At 36.7% G+C, this 25,993-nt stretch overlaps 1 protein-coding gene across 1 annotated transcript; it reads right to left on the bottom strand.

Moving 5' to 3' along the window:
- Window positions 1-2,701: 2,701 nt before the first annotated feature.
- On the bottom strand, window positions 2,702-25,993 carry SLC7A13 (solute carrier family 7 member 13; the record flags this gene model as incomplete). The annotated part of the gene is given in 8 exon segments (XM_084230545.1): window positions 2,702-2,745; window positions 20,913-20,973; window positions 20,975-21,045; window positions 25,312-25,389; window positions 25,392-25,592; window positions 25,595-25,874; window positions 25,878-25,909; window positions 25,912-25,993. Coding segments are annotated over 8 exon segments (849 nt in total).

The following is a 25,993-nucleotide window of genomic DNA, read 5'->3' as shown; positions in this document are numbered from 1 at the left end:
CTCGGTACTTTTGTTGCTTTATTGTATAAATAACAGTCCTTCATAAGCTTGGTTATGTGCCAAATTTTTCAAATTATGCCCTAAGAACAAATTATGCAATTTCAACATATTACTGAGTTCACACTGCTATATTTTCACTATAGGATCTCATCTGTAGAACAAATTAGCAAAGCCAGGGTCTACTGTACAGAACAATTATCTCAAACTCATATGGAGCATTCACCAAAATAGCTCACATTTTAGGCCATAAAAATAATTTAATAAATTTAAAAGAGTAGAAACATATAATATCTGCTGTTAGGACACAGTGGAATTAAACTAGAACAATCAGATGTGCTCAATTCTCAATTCTTGCATTGGTCTCTCCCCACTGGTGTTTTTGTTCTTATGTCTGGATGCCACTTAGCAATGAAATATCTCTTGGTTGTAAGTCTGCATATTTGTGCAGCCCCTATTAAAGCTGATTGTGTCTGTTACTCTAAAAGTGCTTTCATTTCTTCAGAGAAACATTCTGTTGGTTTTATGTTATATTAGTTGTAATTATTCTGTGGCTCCAAGTCTACAAGGTGAATAGACAGTTGCACAGTTTTGCAGTTATATTCGATCAGTGTAGACAAGAAAACTATGTAGACCAAAATTAAACTCATTATTTTCCTTATTTTTTAAAGGTTTATTTATTTATGCATACAAGAATTGCGGTACAGGCCAGAGGTACAGGGGGTAAGAGGATTCACCAGAGACAGAGTGAGGAACAGAACAGGCAGATCTACTGAAATACACTGGTGAGTGGAACAGCAGGAGAGACAGGAGAGGCCTGCTGTGCCATGTGGGTCACCTCCCTGGCTGGGGATAGAACTCGTGCTGCAGTGGCTGCAGATAGCTTCACAGTGCTGTGCTTAACTCCTTGCACCACCAGGAAGGTCCCCATTCTTTTCCTTATTAAAATGAGAAATAACTTGCAGTTTTTGTTTGGATTTTCTATGCACTTTACCTGTTTGTGTAGACTTTCTAGTTATATTCATGCAGACTTAACTTATAGAAACATTTTTCTCTCTGTTTTTTTTTAAATCAAGCACTCTAATTTAAACACTGATAAAGTTATTCTGCTCAGAACTTCAGATTTTTTTTCCTTTTTATAAGACTTATAGCTTATACAACTTACTAGACAGTATTGGTTGATAATTTCATCTTAATTCAATATCTTTTAAGATGTTAAATGTTTTCCACTTTATTTTTTTTTTAAAGATTTATTTATTTATACAAGAACTAAGGTATAGGCCGATGCGCAGGAGGGTGAGAGGATCCACCAGAGACAGAACAGGGAACAGAACAGGCAGACTGACGAAATACACTGCTGAGGGAGCAGCGGGCGAGACAGGAGAGGTCTGCCGCGCCATGTGGGACCCTCGCCAGCTGGCCGGGATCAAATCGGCACTGCAGAGGCTGCAGACAGCTTCACAGCATGGCACTTAACCGCCTGCGTCACCAGCTGAGGCCCTGTTTTCCACTTTATTAAATATTATTTTACTTGATTATTCCATTTTTTTAAAAGAAACTCTTTTTTTTAAAGATTTATTTATACAAGAACTGGGGTACAGGCCAGAGGTGTGAGAGGATGAGAGGGTTCACCAGAGACAGAGCAGGGAGCAGAACAGGCAGACGACCAAAAGCACTGCTGAGGAGAGCAGCAGGAGAGACAGGAGAGGTCTGCTATGCCATGTGGGTATCTCCCTGGCCAGCCGGGGGATCGAACCTGCGCTGCAGAGGCTGCAGACAGCTTTACAGCGCTGTGCTCTATGCACTGCGCCACCCAGGAGGCCCTACTTGATTATTCTATATTCAAGATATTTGTAATTGTTCCCTCAAGCCCAAGGATCACACCAGACAGAAAAATTCATACAGAAAAGTATTTAGGTGTGGCCTTTAAAAAAACTGGTTTAAAGAAAGAATCATTTTTTTAAATTATCAAATATTGTGTTCAACTCATTTCCAGTGCTCACTCCATTCTTGCTCTTCCCCCAATCTTCCTGAACACCCAAGACTAGGTCAAATCTCTGCTTTACAAGCTCTTATAATACCATAAGATTTCTTATGCAAATTTTATCTCAATTTGTAATTACATACTTATTTTAATATTAGTTGATTAATGTCTAAGTTTTCCTGTACTTTGTAAGCTCTATGAACACCAATTAGCTAAGACTACAACATTTTAAGTTAAAGCTTATTTCTTTCTCATATAACATTCCACATCTCTGCCATCTGGAAGAATAACTCTGCCTCCATCTCACAACAGGGCTGCCAATTTGCTCTCTCCCTGTCAGTCAGAAGAGGAAAAGAACCAGAACAGCACAAGTTCAGTACTTTGAAAGTTGAGATTCTTAAAGTTGCAAATGTCACTTCTATTCACACCCCCTCGTTCACAGGTTAGTCTCATGGTTGCCCCTACTTGCAAAAGCACCAGGGAAATGCTGGCTTTAGGTGGCAGCCACTATACTAGAGTGTGAGATGAGTTAAAATCAACATTTTCTCCTAATGTGGGAGGCATGGATATTTCCCCGTGGCAGAATTCCAGCAATGATGAAAACTCAAGATTTTCACAGTGGAATTTGTCCTTCACTTGTCTGCATTTTCCCTCCTTTTTCTCCAAACCTTTTCTAAGAGTGTCTTCTAAAAAGCACAAAAGGCTATACATTAGTTCCCTTTAGCCACAGTTTCCATGTTCTTGATTACCCATGATGAAACTGTCTGAAAATATTACAGACAAAAAAAAATTTTAAGACCGCTCATACTTACATAACTTATATCGTTACAACTGTTCTATCTTATTAGTTATTATTGTTGATATCTTACTGTTTTTAATTTATAAATTAAACTATCAGAGGTATGTATGCGTAGAAAAAATGGTATATGGAGGGTTAGGTAAGTATTAGTGGTTTCGGGCATCCAATTTGGGTCTGGAAACTGTCCCCAGGAGAAAAGAAGAAACTACTGTTCCAAGGACCCTGCAGGAGGCCTCAGTTTGCTCTTTGGAAATGAATTAGGTGGCTGCAATAATAGCCCCAGGATTCCTCTTTCTCATCAATAGGCCCTGCAGCTGGAGTTTAGCCCCAACACCAACAGCAGTCAGAAACAGCTACAAAGTCATTGTTACATGTGGCCTCTGGTCTTCTGAAAGTTCTCCAGCCATTAAAATAAAATAGTCAGATAGATTGGTGAAATGCCATCATTTGTAACAATCAAGGAAATGCGAACCAGGTTGCACAGATGAATGCTCTGCACATCCATCAACAATCTGGCAGGAAGTCAATTGTGAAAAGTTTCTTAAACCTTAAATCAATTAATTTGTGTTTTCATATTCAATTTGAAGCCAACAACCTTAAATTCTCTGGTAATGAATTAATGAAGCTGATGAAGTAATTTTTGCTGAAGCTAATTTTGATCCTACATGCAAGGTGCAATGCTGAACTGATTTCTTCAGAAGCTCTGCCTTTAATCTCAACTGAAACCATATCACATAAATTCTACACTGACTTATGACATTTTCTGCAGTTACCAGGAAAGCAACACCCTGTAGAGGATTAATCATGTGGAATTGGCTATTAGATTATGGTTTCCTATTTGTCAGATTATTTCCTGTTTCCACCCTTACAACACATTTGAAGTCCTGAAGTTTTTCCCAGGCAAATAGCAGGCATATAAATATTCCTTTAATGGAAAGAATCATCTTAGTCCCTTTTTCATTGTATAAGATCAATTTTTTAAAATTTATTACTTTATGTGAAGGTTTTCAAAGTCTGCATGATTTGTTTTAATAAGAAGCACAAGTAATGGGATTTCTATGGTCAAATATTTTTGAGAAGATTTATATAGTTAGATTAGTTTATTTACTGAACCATTTGGGAGAACTATGGTTCATACTTGCTTGAGGTCATGGCAATCAAAATAAGATATTTTAAAAATGCCAGAGTTTGATTAATTTTACCCCCTAAAATTGGTGTTAATTTTCATTGGTCATCATAAACCAGATGATCTGGGTTTAAATACTCCCAGGAACGAAAAGAATTTTCAAATTATGCTACTAAAAATTGCTTTAAAGTTAAAAGTCTGATAAGCTTCAAGTTTAGTTTGTAACTCAAAGTATGGTCTTAATTTAGTAGGCAATATAATAAATATACTCCTAGGAGTTATCTAATTGGGGGTGTTTTTTAGATTTCTAATTTGTCTTATATTTTCTACATAGCAGTAATAATATTTATTCAGTGATATATAGTTTACTGATATGATATTCACAAGGCAGTGGTACCTGAAAATGAACATGGACATTATGAGGTAAAAGGCAGTGAGCAGTAGCAATTACTGGGTGCCCTTCCAGTGGAGTCCTGAGTGTGAGCAGGAAGATCCTCTAGGGATTATGATTTTTTTTTTGTGGTCATGCATTTGTATTTTGGTTTTTTAAGGATTATAAATTTATATGGTGTGATCTTTGACTCTGGTTGACTAGGTTTTTTGCAATTCTGTCAAGATAAGTTGTAGAAAACTTATATCAATGTGAATGATTCCTGTTTATGGTAAGACCTTAGGAGGGTCTTGAGCGTCAGAACTTCTGTCCCCTGGAATGGGGTGTACCACCCTCCTGACATATGGCTACATTTGGCAACTTGGAAGTTCTCTGAATCCAATCTTTTAAGGTTTTTACAGAAGTTTCACTAAGTCATTGACTACTGGTACCTTGAATTCAATCTTCAGCCCCTCTAACTTCCCCAGGGGTTGAGAGAGTGGGGCTAAAAGTTCTAAACTTCTAAACATGTCTTGGTTTTTCTGGTGACCAGACCCTATCCTATCATCTAGGGACCCGAAGAGTTACCTTCTTAGAAAAAAGAAGGTCCTTCAGTAACAGGGTGGTCCGCAGGAAAAGGGGAGGTTCCAGGTTTCCTGCCCCACCCAAAAGGAGGGTGGAGCTGAGCAGGGGGAAAAGAAGCTGTAGGGGAGAGTGAGGAAGGAAGGAAGCAGGATGGAGCCAAAAGGAGACCTGGAGGAGGCACATGGAGCCAAGAGACACATGAAGAATCTACACTTGCCTTTTGGTTGTGGACTGGGTGACACAGATGTGGGTGAGAGACCTGTGGCGAGGTGACAATGGCGGTTTTTATCTTGATTTTGATTTTATTCTTTTCCTTCCAGACTTGCCTGTTTGTTTCTGATCCTTTTCTGTGGGTCCCCACTGGAAGATGCTTTAGACTTGTGACAGGCTTTAGGGCCTTGTTCTGGGCCAGTCCTGCTTGGGTGGACTTTTACCCACAAGAGGATGGGTAACTTTGAGTGCTTGATTTAGAAACTATATTCTTTGCCTTTCCTGTATTGTTTCCTACGTATTCAAGTTCCTTCCCATTAAAGTCTCATATGTTTTGTGTTGATGCAGTGGATGGCAGAACCTATTCACAGCAGGCAGGTTTGTGGGGTCTGGGGTGCCTCTCTCCCTGCCCTATAATACTTCCATCCTACACTGATGAAATTCCAAGAATTTTAGTAACTGTGCAAGGAACAGTGTACAAAGACCAAATATCTTTCTGTGCTACCATAGGAGGGATATTGTAGCAAGTGCTAGAAAAAAAAAAAGAACTGCTTGTTGGTGTTATATGGACCCACTCCATATTTCGTGGGTCAAAGTTAAGGAGTAGGAAAGTAGATGCAGCAATGGAAAGGAGAGGAGCAATGTGAAAAACACTGTCAAGATAGAAATCACAGGGTTTAGGTAGCTGGTTGAATATGGAGGAGTGAGGGAGAAGGTACAAAGATGTTTCTTAAGAACCAGCCTACATTTATGGGAAGTTACTGATGCCACTTATTGAGATGTAAAAGGATAGATTTGGTAGGGAAGATGTTCAATTCTGTACATGCTGAGTTTGAAATACCACTAAATGGTTCAAGTGTAACAGTGCAAGCAGTTGGAAATATTAGGAAATGGAAATATTAGGGTATGGTGAAGCAACAATTTTGTACCATATTGAAAAAATTGCTCCATGGAGATTGGATCAACCCACATAAAATTTTGGGCCAAGTTGATATTTTATCCTCTCCATCAGATAAATAACATTTATAAGACACTCAAGCATTTCGAATTTTTTTTTTTTACCACAAAGAAAGCAAGTCAAGAAAAACAGTCATTCCTAAGGTAAGGAGAAAATATAAATTATAAATGAATCCTCTACGGTGTTATATTTGGACACCTTACAGAAAATATAATATCACAGAACTTGGGACCAGACTGCTTTTGTCTTTATAATATGCTAATTATATTTCTGTTTCTGAAGAAGTGTTCATATTTTCCTTTGCCCTTCTGAGTAGTTCTGAAAGATTTCGTTTTCTTTCTGGTTTGCTGTATTTTAATATGTATCCCATCAAAGTTTGAAAAGAATAGGCTTATAAACTGTGTTATTTAATATACTCAACTTTTTTTCAAGTAGCCAGCTATAACCCTTGTTGAAACTATTTTAAGAAAGCAATATAAAGACAGCAAGATATAATGGGGAAAGGAGAGAATTTGAGGTAGACTAGGTTTTGTGGCAGGTAACTCTACACCCGTCCAGGCATGCTATTTGGCAATGGGCTTCAATTCTAATAATCATCATTATCATTTTCAATTTTGCTAAACATTTTCTATTGCTTTTAAAGGAGCCTTGATAATTTTGAATGAAAGGCAATTCTATTCTGAAATGTCAGAAATTCTTGCACCCATTCTCTCTTGTTAAAAAAATTAGTAAAACATGGATGTCTGAGCTTGAAGACTGACTTGCTCATTTCATAGTTGCCTGATTTAGAGTAGCATATAAGATAATTGAAATAATTGCCTCTGTAGATAGCTATTTCACACACATAATAATGATAATAACAAATTCTGAATCCTTACTGTAGGCTCAACAATTTATATGTATAATTTCATTTAAGCCTCACAGCAATCCCAGAAAGGAAGAGGTATTGTCTAACACACCTCCATCATGAGTGTGAACCTGCTAACAGAATCTCTATATCCAGTATAGAGCAAGATAATTGTCATGCTCAGACATTTTGTAAACCCTAATTTAGAGACTCTTTGATGGCATCATCTTTTACACTGGAGTTTAAGCCCTATTTTATTAGTTTTGCCAAAGATAAAATTTTCTCAATGTAGGCATGTTCTACTTAAGTCAGCCACCCTTTTCTTCTGCCATTACTAATTCATAAGATAGTGAATGAACATTTGTTCTTATCAGAGCATAAACTGAAACTTCCATTGACTGGGGAAGATTACTAATCCCTTGAGACTCAACAGGGCCATTGTTCAACTCACATATAAAATGAAGAAAACATATGGTATTGTCCCATTAGTAACTTTTCTGCCTCAACTGCTCGTAACTTCTGCTTTCCAGACCAGCAACCAAAGAAACTACAGCATTAATTCTTATGTGACTTTGGCTTTTCAAAATTATGTATCCTGGATTCAACCTTTTGACTCATAAAATATTTAGATATTAATCATTAACTTCCTTCCACAGGCCTTCACACAAATTTAATCATTGGTTTAAGTCATTTCCTTTATATTGACCTGAGGTAACTTGGATTCTGTTGAACCAGCTTCAAAAACATCATGAAGTTTTGAGCTCTTGCTTTTTATATTATATTTCTGAAGAATTTGCAATCAGTTTTTCAAAAAATTCCGAAACAAGAATGGGCTTTGAGTTCAGATGTGACATCAACAGTTTTGTGAGCCAGAATTTGTCAGTGAAAAATACAATGTGTGTTTCCTGTGAGCAAAAGAAAATAACATTATCTTTCAACTTTATGTATTTATTTTAAAAATACAAACTGTTGTAATAAGATTAGAACCAAAAGATGATGAAATTTGAGTTGGAATTCTCTTTGGTGCCCAGAATGAACCCATCCGTTCAGAAAGAGAAGAGAATTAGAGGCCACAGGCTTTTATGAGGAACACCTTGTTCTGTAGAAACAGCTTTGGTGCATTCCATTTGTTTTAATGAGTTCTATTTATTACAAAATGTTAAACGTGTATTACATAAATTGGAATTTGATGCTACATAATCCTGTAAGATGCTCAGATAAAATCCCAGCTAAAGTGAGAGATAAAAATCTGTCCTTAACACAATTCAAACTGAGTTCCCATGAGGAGCTCCAGGATAATTTCCCACAATGCAATGAGCTACTTTGTCAGTAGTAGGTGGGAGGACACAATGTTCTAAGGTAAACTCATATTTTGCCACTTGTGCTGTCTTAAATTTTCTAGAGAGTTATACTAGATTTTTCATAGAATTTATTTGAATACATGTTATTCTATCTTCAAACCAATTTAGAGTAACCAAGTCACTTCCTTCCACAGGTCTTTACACAAATTGAAACTATTGATATTCGTTAGTTCACTTACACATTTATTCTTTTAGTTATTGAATATTTTTGATTATTAATAAAAATGTATTGCATAGCTACTCTCTTTACTTGTTTTATAAACTTTATTGTAATTTATAGTGCCATGCACTATTCATGAAAAATATATACAGTCATGTGACCCTTAAAAACATATTGGTCAATGAAGGACAGCAAATAGTATGGTGTTCTCAATAGGCTAAACCCTATATCCTAGGTGTATAACATGCTTTGCCATCTAAGTCTGTGAAATTGCTCTCTCCAGATTGGTGTAATTACACTCCATCAGGTTTATACAATGAGGAAATTGCCTAACTATGCATTTCTTAGATCATATCCTTATAGTTAAGTGCTAAGCCATCCATAATTGTATATTATGCCTGTCTCCCATTTACATAATTTTAGTAAGCCAAATCATGAGTTATTAAGACAGTAATTAAATGAAAGAAGATAGAACTATTAATTAATTTTAAATAATATTAACTATTATTATTTAGAATTCATCATGTGCGAGTTACTCATTTTTAGCATATTATCTCATTTTATTCTCACTAAAAACACCTAGCTGGAAGTTATTGGCTCCAATTTGTAAATGATAAAACAGGTTTAAAGAGATTTATTAGCATCTCTCACGACTTAGTGACCAGTAAAGACCCTACGATTTACCACTTTTACCAATAAAACTATTTTTGGCATAAAGTAGAACTGGGCAGAAGTTCTTAAAATTTTAAGCATCTTCAGTGAAGGCACACAATAAAAAATCTTGAGATATGTAGTTTCAAGGTTTGTTAAGTTTTCAATGTAATGGTCTGTCTGTTCTCTATGCTTCTCCTGATTTTCATCTCAGGGTCATAGGATGACCAGCATATCTTCAAGCATCAGATTTTATATGGCAAAATCCAAAAAAAGGAGAGAAAGGAAGGAAGGAATGGGGGAAGTAGGGAGGGCAGGTTAAAAATAGGAGGATAAAGATTAAACATCAGAAACTAGCCCAGGAGTTCCAACACCACAAAATAATAATTCCAAAAAAAGAGTACAACAGAAATAAAAAAAGCAGAATTTATCAATGAAATGATTCAAGAAAATCTCCCCAAACCATTAAAGATTATTTTCCATTTTGAAAGCGCTCACTGAAGGTCCAATATAATAGGTGGGGGGAGGAGAGTCATGTAAAGATGCATTACTATTAAATTTCAAAATATTGGAGTCCAAAAAATTAAACAAAAACTTTTCAAGATTATATAGATATGTACTAGGAGGTTTAGCCAGAGAAATTAGACAAGGAAATTAATTTTTTAAGTCAGAATGATTTTTAATTTTTCTACAGCAGCTTTGAAGATAGTGGTAGCAAACACCTGAAGAAGTGGGATCCTATACTTCTGAACTATATAGTGTTGTAATCCAACAATAGCTTAATAAATTTTTTTAAAAGAATTCAATGTAGAAACACCTTCAAAATTCTGAAGGAAAATTATTTTCAGAGAATTCTACAACACACAAGCTATCACTCATATGAACAAATAAAATAGACATTTTTATACACACAATATCTCACAAAATTTGCCTCCTGTTATTCCTCATTCATGGAGTTACAAAAAAGCATGCCCTATTAAAACAAAAGCATTAACCAAAAGAGAGAGAGAGAGAAATGCAAGAGACAAACAAGGTACTGTGACAAAATACCACACACTGGATGACTTAAAACAAAATTTTATTTTCTCACGAGTCTCTCTAGTCTAGAGACTAGACATCCTAAATTAAAATTCCAATTGGGGGCCTTTCTGGTAGCTCAAGGGGTTAAGCACAGCACTGTGAATCTATACACAGCCTCTGCAGCACAGGCTGACCAGGTAGCTACCCACATGGCACAGCAGACCCCTCCTGTCTGGCCCGCTGCTCCCCTCAGCACTGTATTTCAGTTAATCCACCTGTTCTATTTCCCATTCTGTCTCTGGTGAGTCCTCTCACTCCCCACACCTTTAGCCTGTACCCCAGTTCTTGTATACATAAATAAAATAAATCTTTTAAAAAAAATACCAATTGTGCATGTCCTCTTGGAAGATACTCTCTTTCTTACCTTCTGGTGGTCCCTGGCCATCTGGGTATTTCCTGGCTTGTTAAAGCATCACTCCAATCTCACCCTCTGTAGTCACATGTCATTCTCTCCGTGTCATCAACATCATCTTCCTTCTTTGTGTCTCCACTCTTCTTATGAGGACACACATCATAATGAACAAAGAGCCTACTCTATCCCACACTGTCTTACTTAAGTACATCTGTAAAGACCTTATTTCCAAATAAGTTCACATTCTGAGGTTCAGGAAAGGACATGAATGTTAGAGAAACACTATTCAACCCAGGACAGTAACTGAAAATTTCAAGAACTACATATTAGAGCAAAATAGGCATATGGTTCAATAGAACAGATCATTCAGAAATCTATACATTTAGTGTAGAATAAAGATGATTAAAAAATCAGGTTGGTAATTGACTTTATGTCAAAAAAAAAAGGAAAATAAATTTGAAGTCTTTTTTCCAAATGTGCACAAAAATAAATTTTATATAAATGAAAGAGAAAGGATCTAAAAACAAAACCATACAATATTAGAAAGTTAATATATGCAATGCCGATAAAGAAAAGACTTTTCAAACAATGAAATGAAAGCAACATTAAACAAAAAGCCACAAACTTGCAGGAAATCTTGCACAGGAAATACACACACACACACACAAACACACACGTCTATCTAATAGTCATCCTTACCAATAAACAAAAAAAAAACCAAAGTATATAAACTATTAGTTTGATAAATTCAGACAATTCAGTTATTATAGCTAACTAGAGGAAAAAGACACCTGCATGTTAGCAGGAAGAGTAAAGTACAATAACTCAAAATGAATACTTTGAGTACCATCATTTCAACAAATCTGTCTCTCAAAAAAAGGAACCATTAATATGTTTCATGGAAAGAAATGATAAAAAAAGGAAATAATAATCACTAAAAAGAATAAAACATAGTGGGGTAGAAGGACATGGAAAGATTTCCAAAGTACATTGTTAAATGAGAAAAAACATTATGTCTACATTATGTCAATTGGATCAGAAAATAGTTAAAAGTATTATAAATACCGTGATCCTAGTTGCTTAAAATAAGAATATATGTATAAAATTAGAGAAATAGATATCTAATTTTATAGAAACAGAACTATAGATTTATACACATGATTTTACCTCTGATAGAAAACTTCCCAAGTCCTTATTTATTTTGATACAGACACATCCATATCTGGGTCTCTAATTACAAAGATATATTACTTTTCCAAAATATTTATTTAAGAAAACACAATTTTTAAAGAAAGATTATATATAAGCAATACAAATGAAAATGAGGGCTGTCCAATCAATGCTATATCACAAAAATAGAAATAAATGGAGAGATTAGAAAGATCCTTATTGGCTTTGCAGAAATGAAAAGAAGTGCTCATTAAAACAGTCATTAAATAAATATTAACTTAATTTCCTATATTAATAATAAATAATATGAAAGAACAAGATAGTTGCTCAAATTATATTGAAAGAACAAAATCAAGTTCTTTTCACATTGCATTTAGCAATGCAGCTTCAAAATGCATGAACTTATCATTAGTTATACCTGGCAAGGACCTAAGAAAATGCTTGCTTTAGTTTAAATTGTATTATTTTTTTATTGGTGTGACATTGATTTACTATACCATATATGACTTAGGTGTACAGGTTCACACCTCTTCAGATATATGGTACCACACCACACCCACCATCAAATTACTAATTATCCTCCACCATAGCCCCATGGGCCTCTTCACCCACTTCTCCCCAGCCCCCACTAGTAGCCACAATTCTGCAGTCTGATTTCTAGGGTTTGTTTTGGTTTAGTTTTATCTGTTTCTTTGCTTTCTTTGTTTATATCCCACATATGAGGGAAATCATCTGGTACTTGTCTTTCTCCTTCTCACTTATTTTGCTTAACATAGTCTTCCCTGGTCCCAACCATGCTGTTGCAATTGGCAAGACTTCATCTTTTTTTAATATAGCTGAGTAGTATTCCACTGCATATAGATACCACAGTTTAACCCACTCACCTGTCCTTGTTGCTCAGTTGTTTCTATAACTTGGCTGATGTAAATAGTGCTACAATGAACATAGGAGTGCACATATGCTTTCTGCTTAGTGTTTTTGCATTCTTTGGATAAGTACCTGGATTTTATGGTAGTTTTTTTTTTTAATGTTTTGAGAAATCTTCACAATGTTCCAGAGGGAATGGATCAGTCTACATTCCTACTAAAAGTGTCCAAAGGTTTCTTTTCCTCCACATCCTCTGTTTTTTGTGATGTGGGCCATTCTCACCAGTGTAGGTGGCATCTTATTTATTTTTATGAATAAATACAAGAAAGTTTAATTTTCCTCTCATCTTAAAGTAATAAAATCCCTTGAGAAATATGATCCCTGAAATTTTGCTTCCTACAAAATTTCTGTGTGACTTTTCTTCATTTAGGTGGTTTGTTTCTCATGCTTCTAAATGAGCATACGTACATATGCTGTATTCCGGGAAACAGCTCAACATGTCTTATCTACTGGCATAAGACTGATACTAAAACAAAATGACTTTTGTTTCCTTCCTACTGGCTTCATGTGCAAGAAATTTAGCAAAGCTGCAGTTTTCAGTAACTGGGATTGGAGTCATTTCTGAGACACACTGCCCAACTTCTAGGCCTAATGGGAAGACATAAACAGAGCCACTGAAGCACAATTATTTCCTTCACAACTATGTCATTAGCCAAGACAACAAAACAAGGTGTAAATAGTAACATTGAGATTCTTATTTGTCAAGAATTCCCAGAGGTCTCTCTGTCTGCTGGGTGCCCTGCCATCAGGATCAGGATCATAACAATTCAGCTCTGGAGAGGACCTGGCTATGGTTCTCAGCTCTAGCTCATGATTTCTTTTAAAATACTGATGCCCTCCTTCCAGGAGACATGACTAATATGGAAGATCACAATACTACACCCTAGGGTAGAGGTCGAGATCTTTCCATATTGCATATTTTAGTTACATTTCTAGAATGCAGATGAGTTGACACCCACAGAGAAAAGCAAAAGCAGGGTGACCTTTATGAATCAGTGTCTGTATCTGGAAGAGATCACCACACAAACAAGAAACTGAATCTGATAACAAGTAAGATCTGGGTTAATGGGTTGAATTGTGGTCCCCCTAAAGAATCCAGGTCCCTCGCCTGGAATTCAGAATTTGACCTTATTTGGAACAAGAGTTTATGCAGATATAATTAGCTTAAGGATCTCAAGTTGAAATCCTACTAGATTTAAGGTGGACCCTAAGTACAGTAACTAGTTTCTCTATAAGAGAAAGGAGAGGGTGATTTGATACACAGACCAACACAGGAGAGAAGAGAGAGGTAGATATTAGAGGGATGCAGTACAAGCTAAGGAGGACCAAGGATTGCCAACTACCACTACAAGCTAGGTGAGCAGCATGGGACAACTCTCCCTCAGAGCCTCCAGGAGAAATCAATACTGCCAACAGCTTGATTTTGGACTTCAAGCCTCCATAACTACAAGAGAATAATTTTTAGGTTTTCTTAGCCACTATGTGTGGTAATTTGTTACAGCAGCCCTAAGAAACTAAGAGGCCCTTTCACAGCTATTCTAAACCTGCTTGGATAGAGAAGAAGTACAGGCTTCTCAGGTGGCTTCTCATCTGCTTCCTTGATTTCATGATGCAAACCAGAAGTATGATCTCTGAGGCCCTATGTGCACAGTATACTTCAAAGTAAGGTGGTAGAGAACTGATTAAGCTCCACAGTACACTTGGGTTAAATAGCTAAGTATAATTAACTGCACTTTAGAAAGTACAGCAAATAAGCCCCTTGCCTAATGTTATCAAAGGAATTCTTAGTAGATGATTTCAAAACACGCTCTTCTAAAAGTAAATATGACAGAAGGATAAAACACTGATGGTCAAGAGGAGTACAAGAGGAATTGGAAAACAGAAGCTTGCTAAATAAATATTCTGGAAGGCCTTATTTTCAAAAATAATATGAAACAAAAACTTTATAAAATGTATATTGCAAATTTTCCTTTGAAAGACAATTTTTTATTATTATTATTTTTTACTTTTTAGGTCCACCAGTTTATTATAAAGAGAGCTCAGGAGCACTCAGATGGAAGAGATGCATAGTGTAAGACATGCAGTTTGCAAGCCCTCTTGAGCAGATGACCTGCCACAAATTGAAAGACAAATCTTTAAAATCTTTTGTTACTATCAATTTCTTATTAGTGTATTGTAAAACAAAAGATTCCTTCAGAAATTTTGCTGACCTGTTAGATATGACTAGTAGGTATGCCAATGGTCTTAGAATAGACATATCCCAGCCTTATTTATAAGTGTGTTTTGATGCCAAAACAGCAAACAAGTTAATATTTAGAAAAAGGGACATGGGAGCTCTGCTCCTCTGTGTCCTGGTCAGACCACATCTGGAAAAACTCATTGTTTACAACATAAATGTTTTAGGACTTTTTACATAAAAAGAACACAATGAGGGGTTGAGGGGTCAAGGTTTTCAAAAGCAGCAACTTTTGAAACTTGAGGGGTTTAAATCTGGAACAAAGAAGAATCCAAATCCTGAACACGGTTTTTACCAAATATCTGAAAGCACATAATGTGGAAGAAGAATAGATTTACTTAATACATAGAAATTAAATTTCAGCTTCATATCAAGAAAAAAATTTTAAGACAGTTGTCCAATGAGAGGGCCAAAATCTTTAACCAAGTAGTGTAACCCCTATCTGAGGGAGGATTCAAGCATAGTTACTTTGTGAGGGTGATATAGACATTAAAATTTTCTTCTAATTCTAATATTAGTCAAATCTGTGATTTTTCTCACTTAAAATTTAAATAACTTCCAAGCTTCCAGAATCTGAAGTTCTGATGCTGACTCTGCAAAATGCAAATGACTTTTAGGACCTAAATCCCCAGAATCTTGTTGCCACATTGAGTGTTGATGTACCTATGGTGCTAACTTGAGCATGTAATTGTTTATGTTTAAGCAATGTTTAACAACATGCCAAAGGCAATGAAGTGTGGAGGAGAGGGAGGGGTTGCCTCATAAGCTAAAATAAGGTTGGTTGAGAAAATCAGGACTCTACAGAAAAATGCAGCTAATGTAGAAAGAGAAATGTGAGAGAAGATAGAGGGAGATTTCAAGGAACATTGTTTTCTTTCTATTACTGTCCTTTTTTTTTTTAAAGATTTATTTATTTATGCATACAAGAACTGGGGTGTAGACCAAAGGTATGGGGTGGGGGTGGGGGGTGGTAAGAGTATTCACCGGAGACTGAGAAGCCGAACAGGCAAATTTACTGAAATATACTGAGGGGAACAGCAGACAAGACAGGAGAGGTCTGCTATGCCATGTGGGTTGCTCTCTGGTCAGGCCGGGATCTGCACTTGTATGGCAATGGCTGGCGATAGCTTGATAGTGCTGTGTCTTTAACCCCTGTGCCACCAGGGAGGCCCCAAATACCCTTTCTTATACTCTGTACTTAGTGAGAGGCAAACACTGCAAAGAGACTGCTTAGATTTTAACTTGCCTCTATTCGTTCCATGCTGTGTAGCTTGTGCAAGTGACTTAACTTTTCTAAATCTGTTTACTCATCTGTAACATGGAGCTACAGTAGTATCCATATTTTGCATTACTAAAAAGATTAAATGTGATAATAAAAGCAAAGCTTTTAACCTGATGTTTAGCCAACCAAGACTGCTGCATGGTTGTGATATTCAGCACAGCAGGGACCTCTTTGAGTACCTTTATGCTACCAAGGTTTTGATGACTTCCTTTTCTATGATTAAAGGTCCCTCCCATTCAGGCTGAAAGTAAGTTTAAAAGTAAGTAAAGTTGAAAAGGTGGAATTTTGAGGTAATCAAATTAAGTTGATATTTTAGGACAGGAGTGGTTATTACTCATGATCCCACATCAGCATTATTGTCTCTTCTGTTTTCCACTTGCTAAATCTGACTTTTTGTGGAAGATCTTGGCATGCATGGATAACTAACCACCTAAGTAAACAAAGTAATCTTTGTCAAAAGACTCATAATGATTCACCTGACCACCTCAGAATACTATCCTTCTCTCTGTAAACCTAACAAAATCTAAAAGATGCTACACTGTGCAAAATCTACTCTGTAAAAAGGAAAATTAACATGAAGACAGATTATATGTATAATTTTCACAATATTTTTTAGTAAAAAGATCTTCTCACAGATGTTTTGAGTGTATGAAGATAGTCTTCAAATATGGTTACATCCACTATCTTTTATTTTTTTTTCATTTATTTATTTATTTATTTATTTATTTATTTATTTATTTATTTATTTATACAAGCACTGGGTACAGTCAGAAGCACCACGGGAGGGTGAGAGGATTCACCAGAGCCAGAGTGGGGAACAGAACAGGCAGACTGACGAAATACACTGCTGAGGGGAGCAGTGGGCACGGCAGGAGAGGTCTGTCACGCCATGTGGGACCCTCGCCAGTGGCCGGGGATCGAACCAGCGCTGCAGAGGCTGCAGGCAGCTTCACAGCCCAACGCTCAACCACTGCACCACCAGGGGAGGCCCCATCCACTATCTTTTAGATCACACAGAAAAAAAATAGAAAATTCACTTTTACCTTACAGGGTCTAGGTAGATTAGGCTCCTAGTATCTGAGTTTCAGTATCCCTATCATTGATAATACAGACCAAATAGAATTTACAAAATAAAGATAATTTATCAAGTTTATCATTACCTGATAAATTATCATCCATTGCTTTTCTAGTAGTAGCACAGATATAAATGGAGAAGAGTGAATATTAAGCATATTAAATAACAAAGATAGCTGGCCTTCTTGTCCTGCCATAAAGTCACTCTTGATAATTCAAATACAATAATAGGAAGGTTGCTAAATAATGAGGCAGAAATTACAAAAGTAATAAACCATGTCAATGAAGGGGTAACTGCAGCAAACCATGTGGTAGCCACAGCAGCTACAGAAAAATAGGAACACACAAAAGGAGATGCATTTAAAAGAGAAACTAATGATAGCCTTTAAAAATTATTTCAAAATGAAAGCAGGCAATTTTAAACATAATCAAGAAAGTTGAATTTCATTTCATTTCATTGTTTATTTCCTGATTTTACACTTACATAACACTATATACATGTATTCGTTTTATTCCTATCACACTGTATCACAAGTGGTTTTCATGGTCTTCCCCCAGTAGACCAGGAACTTCACTTCTTGAGGACTAGGATGATTCATTTTTATAAAACTAGTACTGACTCAGTGACAGATCTATTTTAAGTTTCAACAGTTGTTGTGAAATGAACTGATTTGGTGAATGGATGATTAAATGCATACTAATTTTCCAAAGCTAGCTTATAGACACCTAAGAGTTACAGAGTCAAAAAGCACAATGCAAAGTTTCTAACACAGGAATGAAACTTATAAGGCTTCATGTCATGGTGCAATTTGAACTACTTAACAAAAATAAAAATGGAATATGTAGATGGAGAAAATGAAGTTTGCACAGGTTAAAATTCTTTTTTTTTTTTTAATTTAATTTTATTTTATTTATTTATTTGTTTGTTTGTTTGGTTTTTGTTTATACAAGCACTGGGTACAGTCAGAAGCACGGGAGGGTGAGAGAATTCACCAGAGCCAGAGCGGGGAGCAGAGCAGGCAGAAGGATCGAAGGACACTGCTGAGGGGAGCAGCGGGCGGCAGGAGAGGTCTGCGCGCCATGTGGGACCCTCCTCCGGTGGCCGGGGAGCAGCCGGGGATCGAACCGGCGCCGCAGAGGCCGCGGGCAGCTTCGCAACCCAGCGCTCAACCGTTGTGCCACCGGGAAGGCCCTGCACAGGTTAAAATTCTTATAACGTTTGGGCACTTGTAAAAATTATGAACCAGTGGTTTTCAACAGGGTGTAATTTTTCTCCTGAAGGGTCATTTTGCAATGTCTGGAGACATTTGGGGATGTCACAACTGGGGAGACAAGTTGTCATGGCATCTAATGGTAGATAACAAAAGGGCTGCTGAACATGCTACGATGCACAAGACAGGCTTCTACAACAAAGAAATACATGGTCCAAAATATCCATTACTGGAATGGAGAAACTCTGCCATTTACCATATTCTCTTTAGAGAATATTCTGATTTTTTACTGCAAGATAAGATTTTATAAACACTAATTCAACATAAATCAGTAGATATAAGAGACATCAAAAAGGAAAAGCATCCATTGATTATAGGAATCTGAGTCCAATTCATATTATGTAAATATAAACTAGGATAGATCATTCAGACACAGAGAAATCAGTGATAGCTTTTCGGTAGATCAAGCACAGCTAGCTCTGGTATCCCTGAGGGTATGTGTTCTCTAGGGTTATACTTTGGTGCCAAGGCTGGTTTCCAGAGGAACTCTAGGACATCAACATACTGGCTTGTAACAAATAGTAAAACTTTTTTAGTGTAACAAAGTTAAAGTAGAACCAGTGATTCTTATTAAAGATCTTTATTTTTGAACCCATCAAATAGCCTCATGAGCTATTTTCACTTTTTTTTCTGCTGTTCTATAACAATGTTGCTTTTTTTTAAAATAAATCTCCAGTCTCACTTATTATTCATTTCAAATAAGGTATTATAGGTTGTTCATCATGGACACCTATACCTCCATATATTTTCCATTGCAGACACATTTCAGAAATAGTTCTTTCCGGTGGTAAAGTCCTTCTTTGATTTCTCATCATGCTTTCTAGATCCCTGGTGGTTATAATTAGAAGAGATTCTAGTTCAACTCTACCACATAATCTTTATGTCACCAGCAATTTTTCCCTTTTCTATTCCTATCTTCATATCTTTTAATTTCTTTTAAAAATTATGTTTTTGGTAAAAGGTAAAATAAATAGCACTGAAACATATAAAGTAAAAAGTAAATGTTCTTTTCCTTGCCAATCCCTCTTAACACACCCCAAATATAACTAGAGCTATAACATCTTTTTGGATATTCTTATAGAAATTTTCTATATACATGTAAGAAACTGTGAGGGGGTTTTGTGTGTGTGTGTGTGTGTGCATGCTTAGACTTGCATTTTTTAATTTTTAAGTTATGTTGATCAAATTAATAGCCATTCATCCATATAATTATTCCAAAGAATTCTTATCATTCCATTTTATGACTGTAAATTAAATTATTTACCAATTCCATATTAATGTGTTTTGAGGTTATTTTTAATTTTTTGCTAATGTAAAATGTGTCCTCCTTTAAATTTACTTCCAGTGCCTCAAAGACTTAACAAAACAATAACAGTTGCTCACAAGAGATTTTTTCAAAAAGTACTGGCTGATAGGTTTACCTAAGTGGGTGGTGATTCAGAGTTTAATGCTGGTTTGAGGAAATTGTTACTCTCCCATGGTTCCTGTTCCTCGTTTTCTTCCAAATTTCCTTTTATTCCTTGAATCTGTCACTCATTTTGAAATCATTTTTTGCATTTTTACTCCTTTTTTCCTTATTCTACAATTGGGGCCATAAAATCCTTTTTAATCAAAATTTTTGTATGCTTCAGATCATTTGCCACCATGAATTTTAGAGTTGTTTATGGTAAATAACAGCATTCTAAGGGCCTCCCATGGTGGCGCAGCGGTTGAGCGCTGGGCAGCCTCTGCAGCGCCAGTTCGATCCCCGGCAACCGGAGAGGGTCCCACATGGCGCGGCAGACCTCTCCTGCCGCGCCCGCTGCTCCCCGCCCGCTGCTCCCCTCAGCAGTGTATTTCGTCATTCTGACTGTTCTGCTCCCCACTTTGGCTCTGGTGAATTCTGTCACCCTCCCGTGCTTCTGACTGTACCCAGAGCTTGTAAAAATAAATAAATTAATTTAAAAAAATAACAGCATTCTATTACATACTCATATTCATTATTTGCACTAATTGACCAGTATCCACTTCTTTCTTTACTATTAATATCCCGCATTTCAAGTATATCATTGTTTATGTTACATTGAAGAACATCTGGAAAATCAATGTTGCAAAAGTTAAAATAGATAAAAGCACTGATAACACATTGTCACTCTGGTGAGATGAGATCATGAAAAGAGTACTGATATTTGAATCAAGTCTGCACCGTCCATCAGATTATATATACTTTTTCTCATTATCAGAAAATGCATTACTATATCCAAACATGAAACTTCTAAGACAAACCATATTCTTTGGCTCCTCTGTTACTCAAAAATTACAAGTTGACTCTAATTATATCCATATGTCAACGCATATATGTATATACATAATAAAGAAAAGCAAACATCAGTTCCCATTGATAAATATTTAAGTGCACTGAAAAGACCAAAACTGTCACTATACTATTATCATTATCACTGTTATTATTGCCTTAGTTATTTATGTACAAACCTGGAGAGATAATTTCCTTGGGTGTCAGAACAGTCAGGTAGGAAATGTTAACCAGTAAAAAAAATGATAGTCACCAGAGGTAATGTAGTAAATATGCATTTTGAAATTATCTTTCTGGGGTCTTTCATCTCCCCTATAAGACGTAAAAGAGCAAAATCACAATGGGTAACAATTATTTTCAAATTTCTGTTTCAAATCTCTCCCTATATCAATATTGGACTGAATTCTCCCTATCCCTATCCCTAGCTATAAGACACAGACATACACATGTACACAAACACCCACAGCAGGCAACAGTTACATACCTAACCTTTCTGAGTCCAGTGGTAAATGAATAAAGGGGAAATTTCTTCAATTTGCCTATAAATAGCAAAATTTCTGAAGATATTAGAATGAAATGAAAGCCGTGTCCACATAGCCCTATATGTTTTGGAGCCTAACTATGTCTTCAGTCTCATCTATTACGGAAAAGATACTGAGTTTAGGTAATGGGATACAATGGTGAACAAATGCAGACATGAAATTTGATGTCAAGAAGTAGAGCTATATATTAATTAAATACTCATATAAATGGAAGGTAATAGTGACTGTGATAAATGTGCATATGAAAAGCGATAAAGTGCTGTAAGATCACCATGACAACATGATAATCCTCTTGGCCAATCTGTGTCATAGGTTCTCTGGTCTTTGTTGCATCATCAAAAATGCAATATCCCCTATTGCCATTGGAACCATTCTCTTATATAGAAGGCTCTTTCATTTCCCATTTGCCTGGTTAACCTTTTCACTTAAAATTTCAGCAAAACCATCGCTTCTAGAAAAGAAAGAAAGGAAACTTTCCTTGACTAGTAAAATTGCAGTTATACATTCTCACAGCACACATGAAAAGAGTAAAAGTGTCAGTCATAAATTTGCACTCCTTAAAGGCATTTTACATTCCTTTTATGTCAATATTAAGTGCAAAAACAAACAGAGGTGGGGCCTCCTTAGTGGTGCATGGGGTTAAGCACTGCATTATGAAGGGGTTCCATCCCCTGCCAGCCAGGGACTAAGGCACATGGAAAAGCAACCTACAGACCTCTCCTGTCTCGCCTGCGGCTCCCCTCAGCAGTGTGCTTCAGTCAGTCTGTCTGTTCTGTTCCCCGCTCTGTCTATGGTGAATCCTCTCACCCCCCACATCTCTGGCCTGTAGCCCCCAGCCCTTTTTTTTTTTTTTTAAGATTTATTTATTTATTTATACAAGCACTGGGTACAGTCAGAAGCTCGGGAGGGTGAGAGAATTCACCAGAGCCAGAGCGGGGAGCAGAACAGGCAGACTGACGAAATACACTACTGAGGGGAGCAGCAGGCAGCAGGAGAGGTCTGTCGCGCCACGCGGGACCCTCACCGTCGCCGGGGATGGAACCGGCGCTGCAGAGGCTGCGGGCAGCTTCACAGCCCAGTGCTCAACTGCTGCGCCACCAGGGGAGGCCCTGTACCCCAGCTCTTGTGCTAGATATTTCCAAATTCCTATTACTCTTGAAAATTTTTTGCTCAGGACTTCATTTAAATACGTTATTCTTCCAGCAAGTTCCTTTTTTATTATTTAAGCTAATGTGTGGGTTTCGTTTACTTGAAGCCAAAGCTATGTGACTAATATATAGCTGTCATTTGACAAAAATCAAATTTCTTCCATCCTTATCTGTCCAGGGGTTGAATGCAATAACCATAGTATACACTAATATAACTTAATTATATAGCTAATATAATTAAGCACTTAGAGAATAAAGAAATGTAGGTGAATATAGAAAGCCCTCAGTTAAATGCTGCTTGAGTCACTTGCTGTCGTAGGCTTTTGAACAATGTGTTGACTTTCAAGGTTTCTATTTCCTTACCTGCATATAAGGGGAAATGGAAAATATAGAGAGAATAAAAACCTAATCAAGTGCTTAGCACTAAATAAGTTATTAATGACTATGATTATTAGTTAAAGCTTTTGAAGTAGTAAAAGGGTAAATTTTAGTATTATCTATATTTTCATCTGGGTCTTTTACCATTCTTATTATGTATCAGATGTATAGAAAAGAGGTGGGCAATACAATGTAAAGTTATAACATCTGAACAGGTAGTTAACCCTCGATCTTAAATAAACAAACAAAAAAAAAGGATACAATATGCAAATATGCAAAATTAACTGCCTACAAATTTCAATTGTACAAGTAAAAGTATTACTTCAAATTTTATTGTAGTTAAAGTTTATTAATTAAATAAACAATCCAAACATACGCTGAGAGTCCTCCAGCATTGGTTATTGCCAGGTGTTTGTGAAGAGTTCTGTAATAATTTTTAGATAGTAAATTTGGTAAATCTATTTTCAGCAAAGAAAAATAATCTAACAATGAAATATCTCTGGCAAGGGACAGGTTGAAAGTGACTCACATAGCAAGCAGAGATATGTCTCTTACTCCTAAAACAGAGAGACAAGGTGACTGAAAAAGAAAAACGAAGTTTTGTTCATTAAACCAGCCTCTCACATTGCAGTACTTCACTTAATCAGAAGCCACATCAAAGAGTAATCTTTCCTAATACTCTGTTCTCAATACCTCATTTTTAAGGCAAACTACTTTCCTCACACACTCAAAATTCACCAGTGCCCTCTTACTTAGTCATAAGATGACTTCTGTACAGTCCTCATACTCATCAACTTTAGAAGCATTTCACATCTTGCTTGATTACATCTTTTGGGAAGGGATCATATGAAAATTTTCTTTTATAATTCTCTAAACCTGCTGTCGCTTTTTTCATTGGATCTTTTTATTCCACCAACAGCCTAAAAGTTGACATTCTCCAGTCATCTGTCTCCAGGACTATGCTATTTTGTTCTTCTCTCCTCATGTACTTTTCATGTGACCATGTCTATTATAAGGTCCATTAAATAGAAACAATTTCACAGTCACACAAGGTTATCTGCTACGTCTTACATGTGTTTCCACACTTCTGGTCTCCTCCACAGCTTCACTCATATTTTTCTACTGAATCTAATTTTTTAGATTCATCAATTAAAATCACTACCTTTTCAGTTGATAACACAACAGAAAGTGATATTATCTTCTATAGAATGTCCACAATAACTACATTGTTCCCTTATAGTTACTTATAAAATACCATCATGCCATCGTTTGCTTATAAGGCACAGAATTACAGTGACTATAAACCATAATGTCATTTTGCAGATAAGGGTGGGCGGAGGGGAGGAGTAAGTTCAGAGAGGTAAAGATGTCACAGTTTCTACTAGACTGTAAGCCTATTTAGCGTAAAGACACAGTTTACTCATATTAAGGTATTGGTACAGAGCTTTAAAAATAGTGTAAAAAAAACTTTGCTGATCAAATGATTTTATAAATGTAGGTCAATTCTGGGGATGCGGGGGCCATACATGGAGAGGTCTTAAGATTAAAGAAAAAAATTGTTGAAGAGTTAAGAATCTGCTTCATGTTTAAATGTCAAGGGTAGGAACTGGCTAAAAGGTTTAAGTCCTAAAAAATGAAATAAAATAAATGGAATTTCCTTGAGTTGGTAAGAGGGAAAGAATTCAGCTAGAGTTGAAGGAAAGAGACTGACTGAGAGACTAAAGAGAGAAAACTATTATTCTGACATTGAAAAGTACTAATTCCAGCCTCAGAGCAATCTAAGATATCTATGATTCTCTTCACTTGAAAATATTTAAGAACCTAAGTCACACCCACCCATAGCACAATCACAGACTGGCATTGGGCAGGTCATTCTTGGATTCAGTTTCATATGAGAGAGGAATAGTGTTGCAACCCCAGAATTCATGCACTAACAGAAAAGAAACTAGATCAATATGGAGGCCCCATATCTGCGGCCCCAGAAAAAAAATACTGAGAAAGAGAAAATGTTCAATAAGGTAAGCACTTTGGAATAAATGGGATGGAGGGTAAGAGTAGGTAAGAAACAAAAGACTGGCATATGTTGATCTGATTTAGAAAGTCATAGAGAAAAAACATTGACTCATTTATTTAAAGTAAAACTCCCTGGTGGCACAAGGGTCTAAGCACCGCACTATGAAGCAATCCACAATTTCTTCAGCACGAGTTCGATCCCCGGCCAGAGAGCAACCCAAATGGCCAAGCAGACCTCTCCTCTCTCACCTGCTAGTCCCGTCAGCAGAGTATCTCAGTCAGTCTGCCTGTTCTGTTCCCCACTCTGTCTCTGGTGAATCCTCTCACCCCTCCGCCCACATCTCTGGCCTGTACCCCAGCTCTTGTATGCTTAAATAATAAATAAATCTTTAAAAATAAAAAAAGTAAAACTCAAAATATAATAAAAGATATGTATTTCATAGTGCATGCAGTAAGTTATGGCTTCAGACTCCCCCCCTCAATGGATTGTTAATTACCTGCTATAAATGTAAAACATCCTACACCTGAATATGCAAAATATCCTTGGAAATCATCTTCCATAATCTGAGAGATTATGGAAACTCAGCATCAAAAGCATTCTGCAGTCTTTCTAGGTTCTCCGTCCTCCCCTTTACCAGCAACACCACTCCACTTAGAGAAATAAAGCCAAGTATGGCCAATTTCAGCTCAGTGCTGCCCATCTGAAGCCAACTCACCTCTTTTACACCATAAGCGTTCAGAATTCCCACAAACCACAATATGGCCAGTGCCAGACATTCTTTGGCATTTCTGGAGCAGAGCAGCTGGGATAAAAGGGCTGATTGCTGTACTCTGTGAGGAGCAGGGCTTGACTGGCAGCTATCCCTGGCCCCAGAAACAAGGTTGTCCTGAGATGGAGGAAAGACATCAAGTTGCCAAAGCATCTCTTGAGACAACTGTAGTGAGTTCTACTACATGGAAATGTTATACCTATCTCAGCTGTGCAGAGAGTGGTCATGAGGAACAATAATGCACAGGCAGCCCAAATGCATAGAGAGAACCCCACATTCATGCTAGAATACTACAATACTCCTTTGGGAGCCACAAAAATCCCATGCCCATTATATTAATGACTAAAAAACTTGTGCCCCAGCAATATCCAAACACTCTCCTAATCTGTATCTTCTTCCCTTTATCCAT

Source organism: Talpa europaea (genome assembly GCF_964194135.1).
Source record: "Talpa europaea genome assembly, chromosome: 3".
NCBI classification, from domain to species: domain Eukaryota; kingdom Metazoa; phylum Chordata; class Mammalia; order Eulipotyphla; family Talpidae; genus Talpa; species Talpa europaea.
Note: the sequence above shows the minus strand (reverse complement) of the source record. Positions and strands in the feature narration are given on the sequence as shown.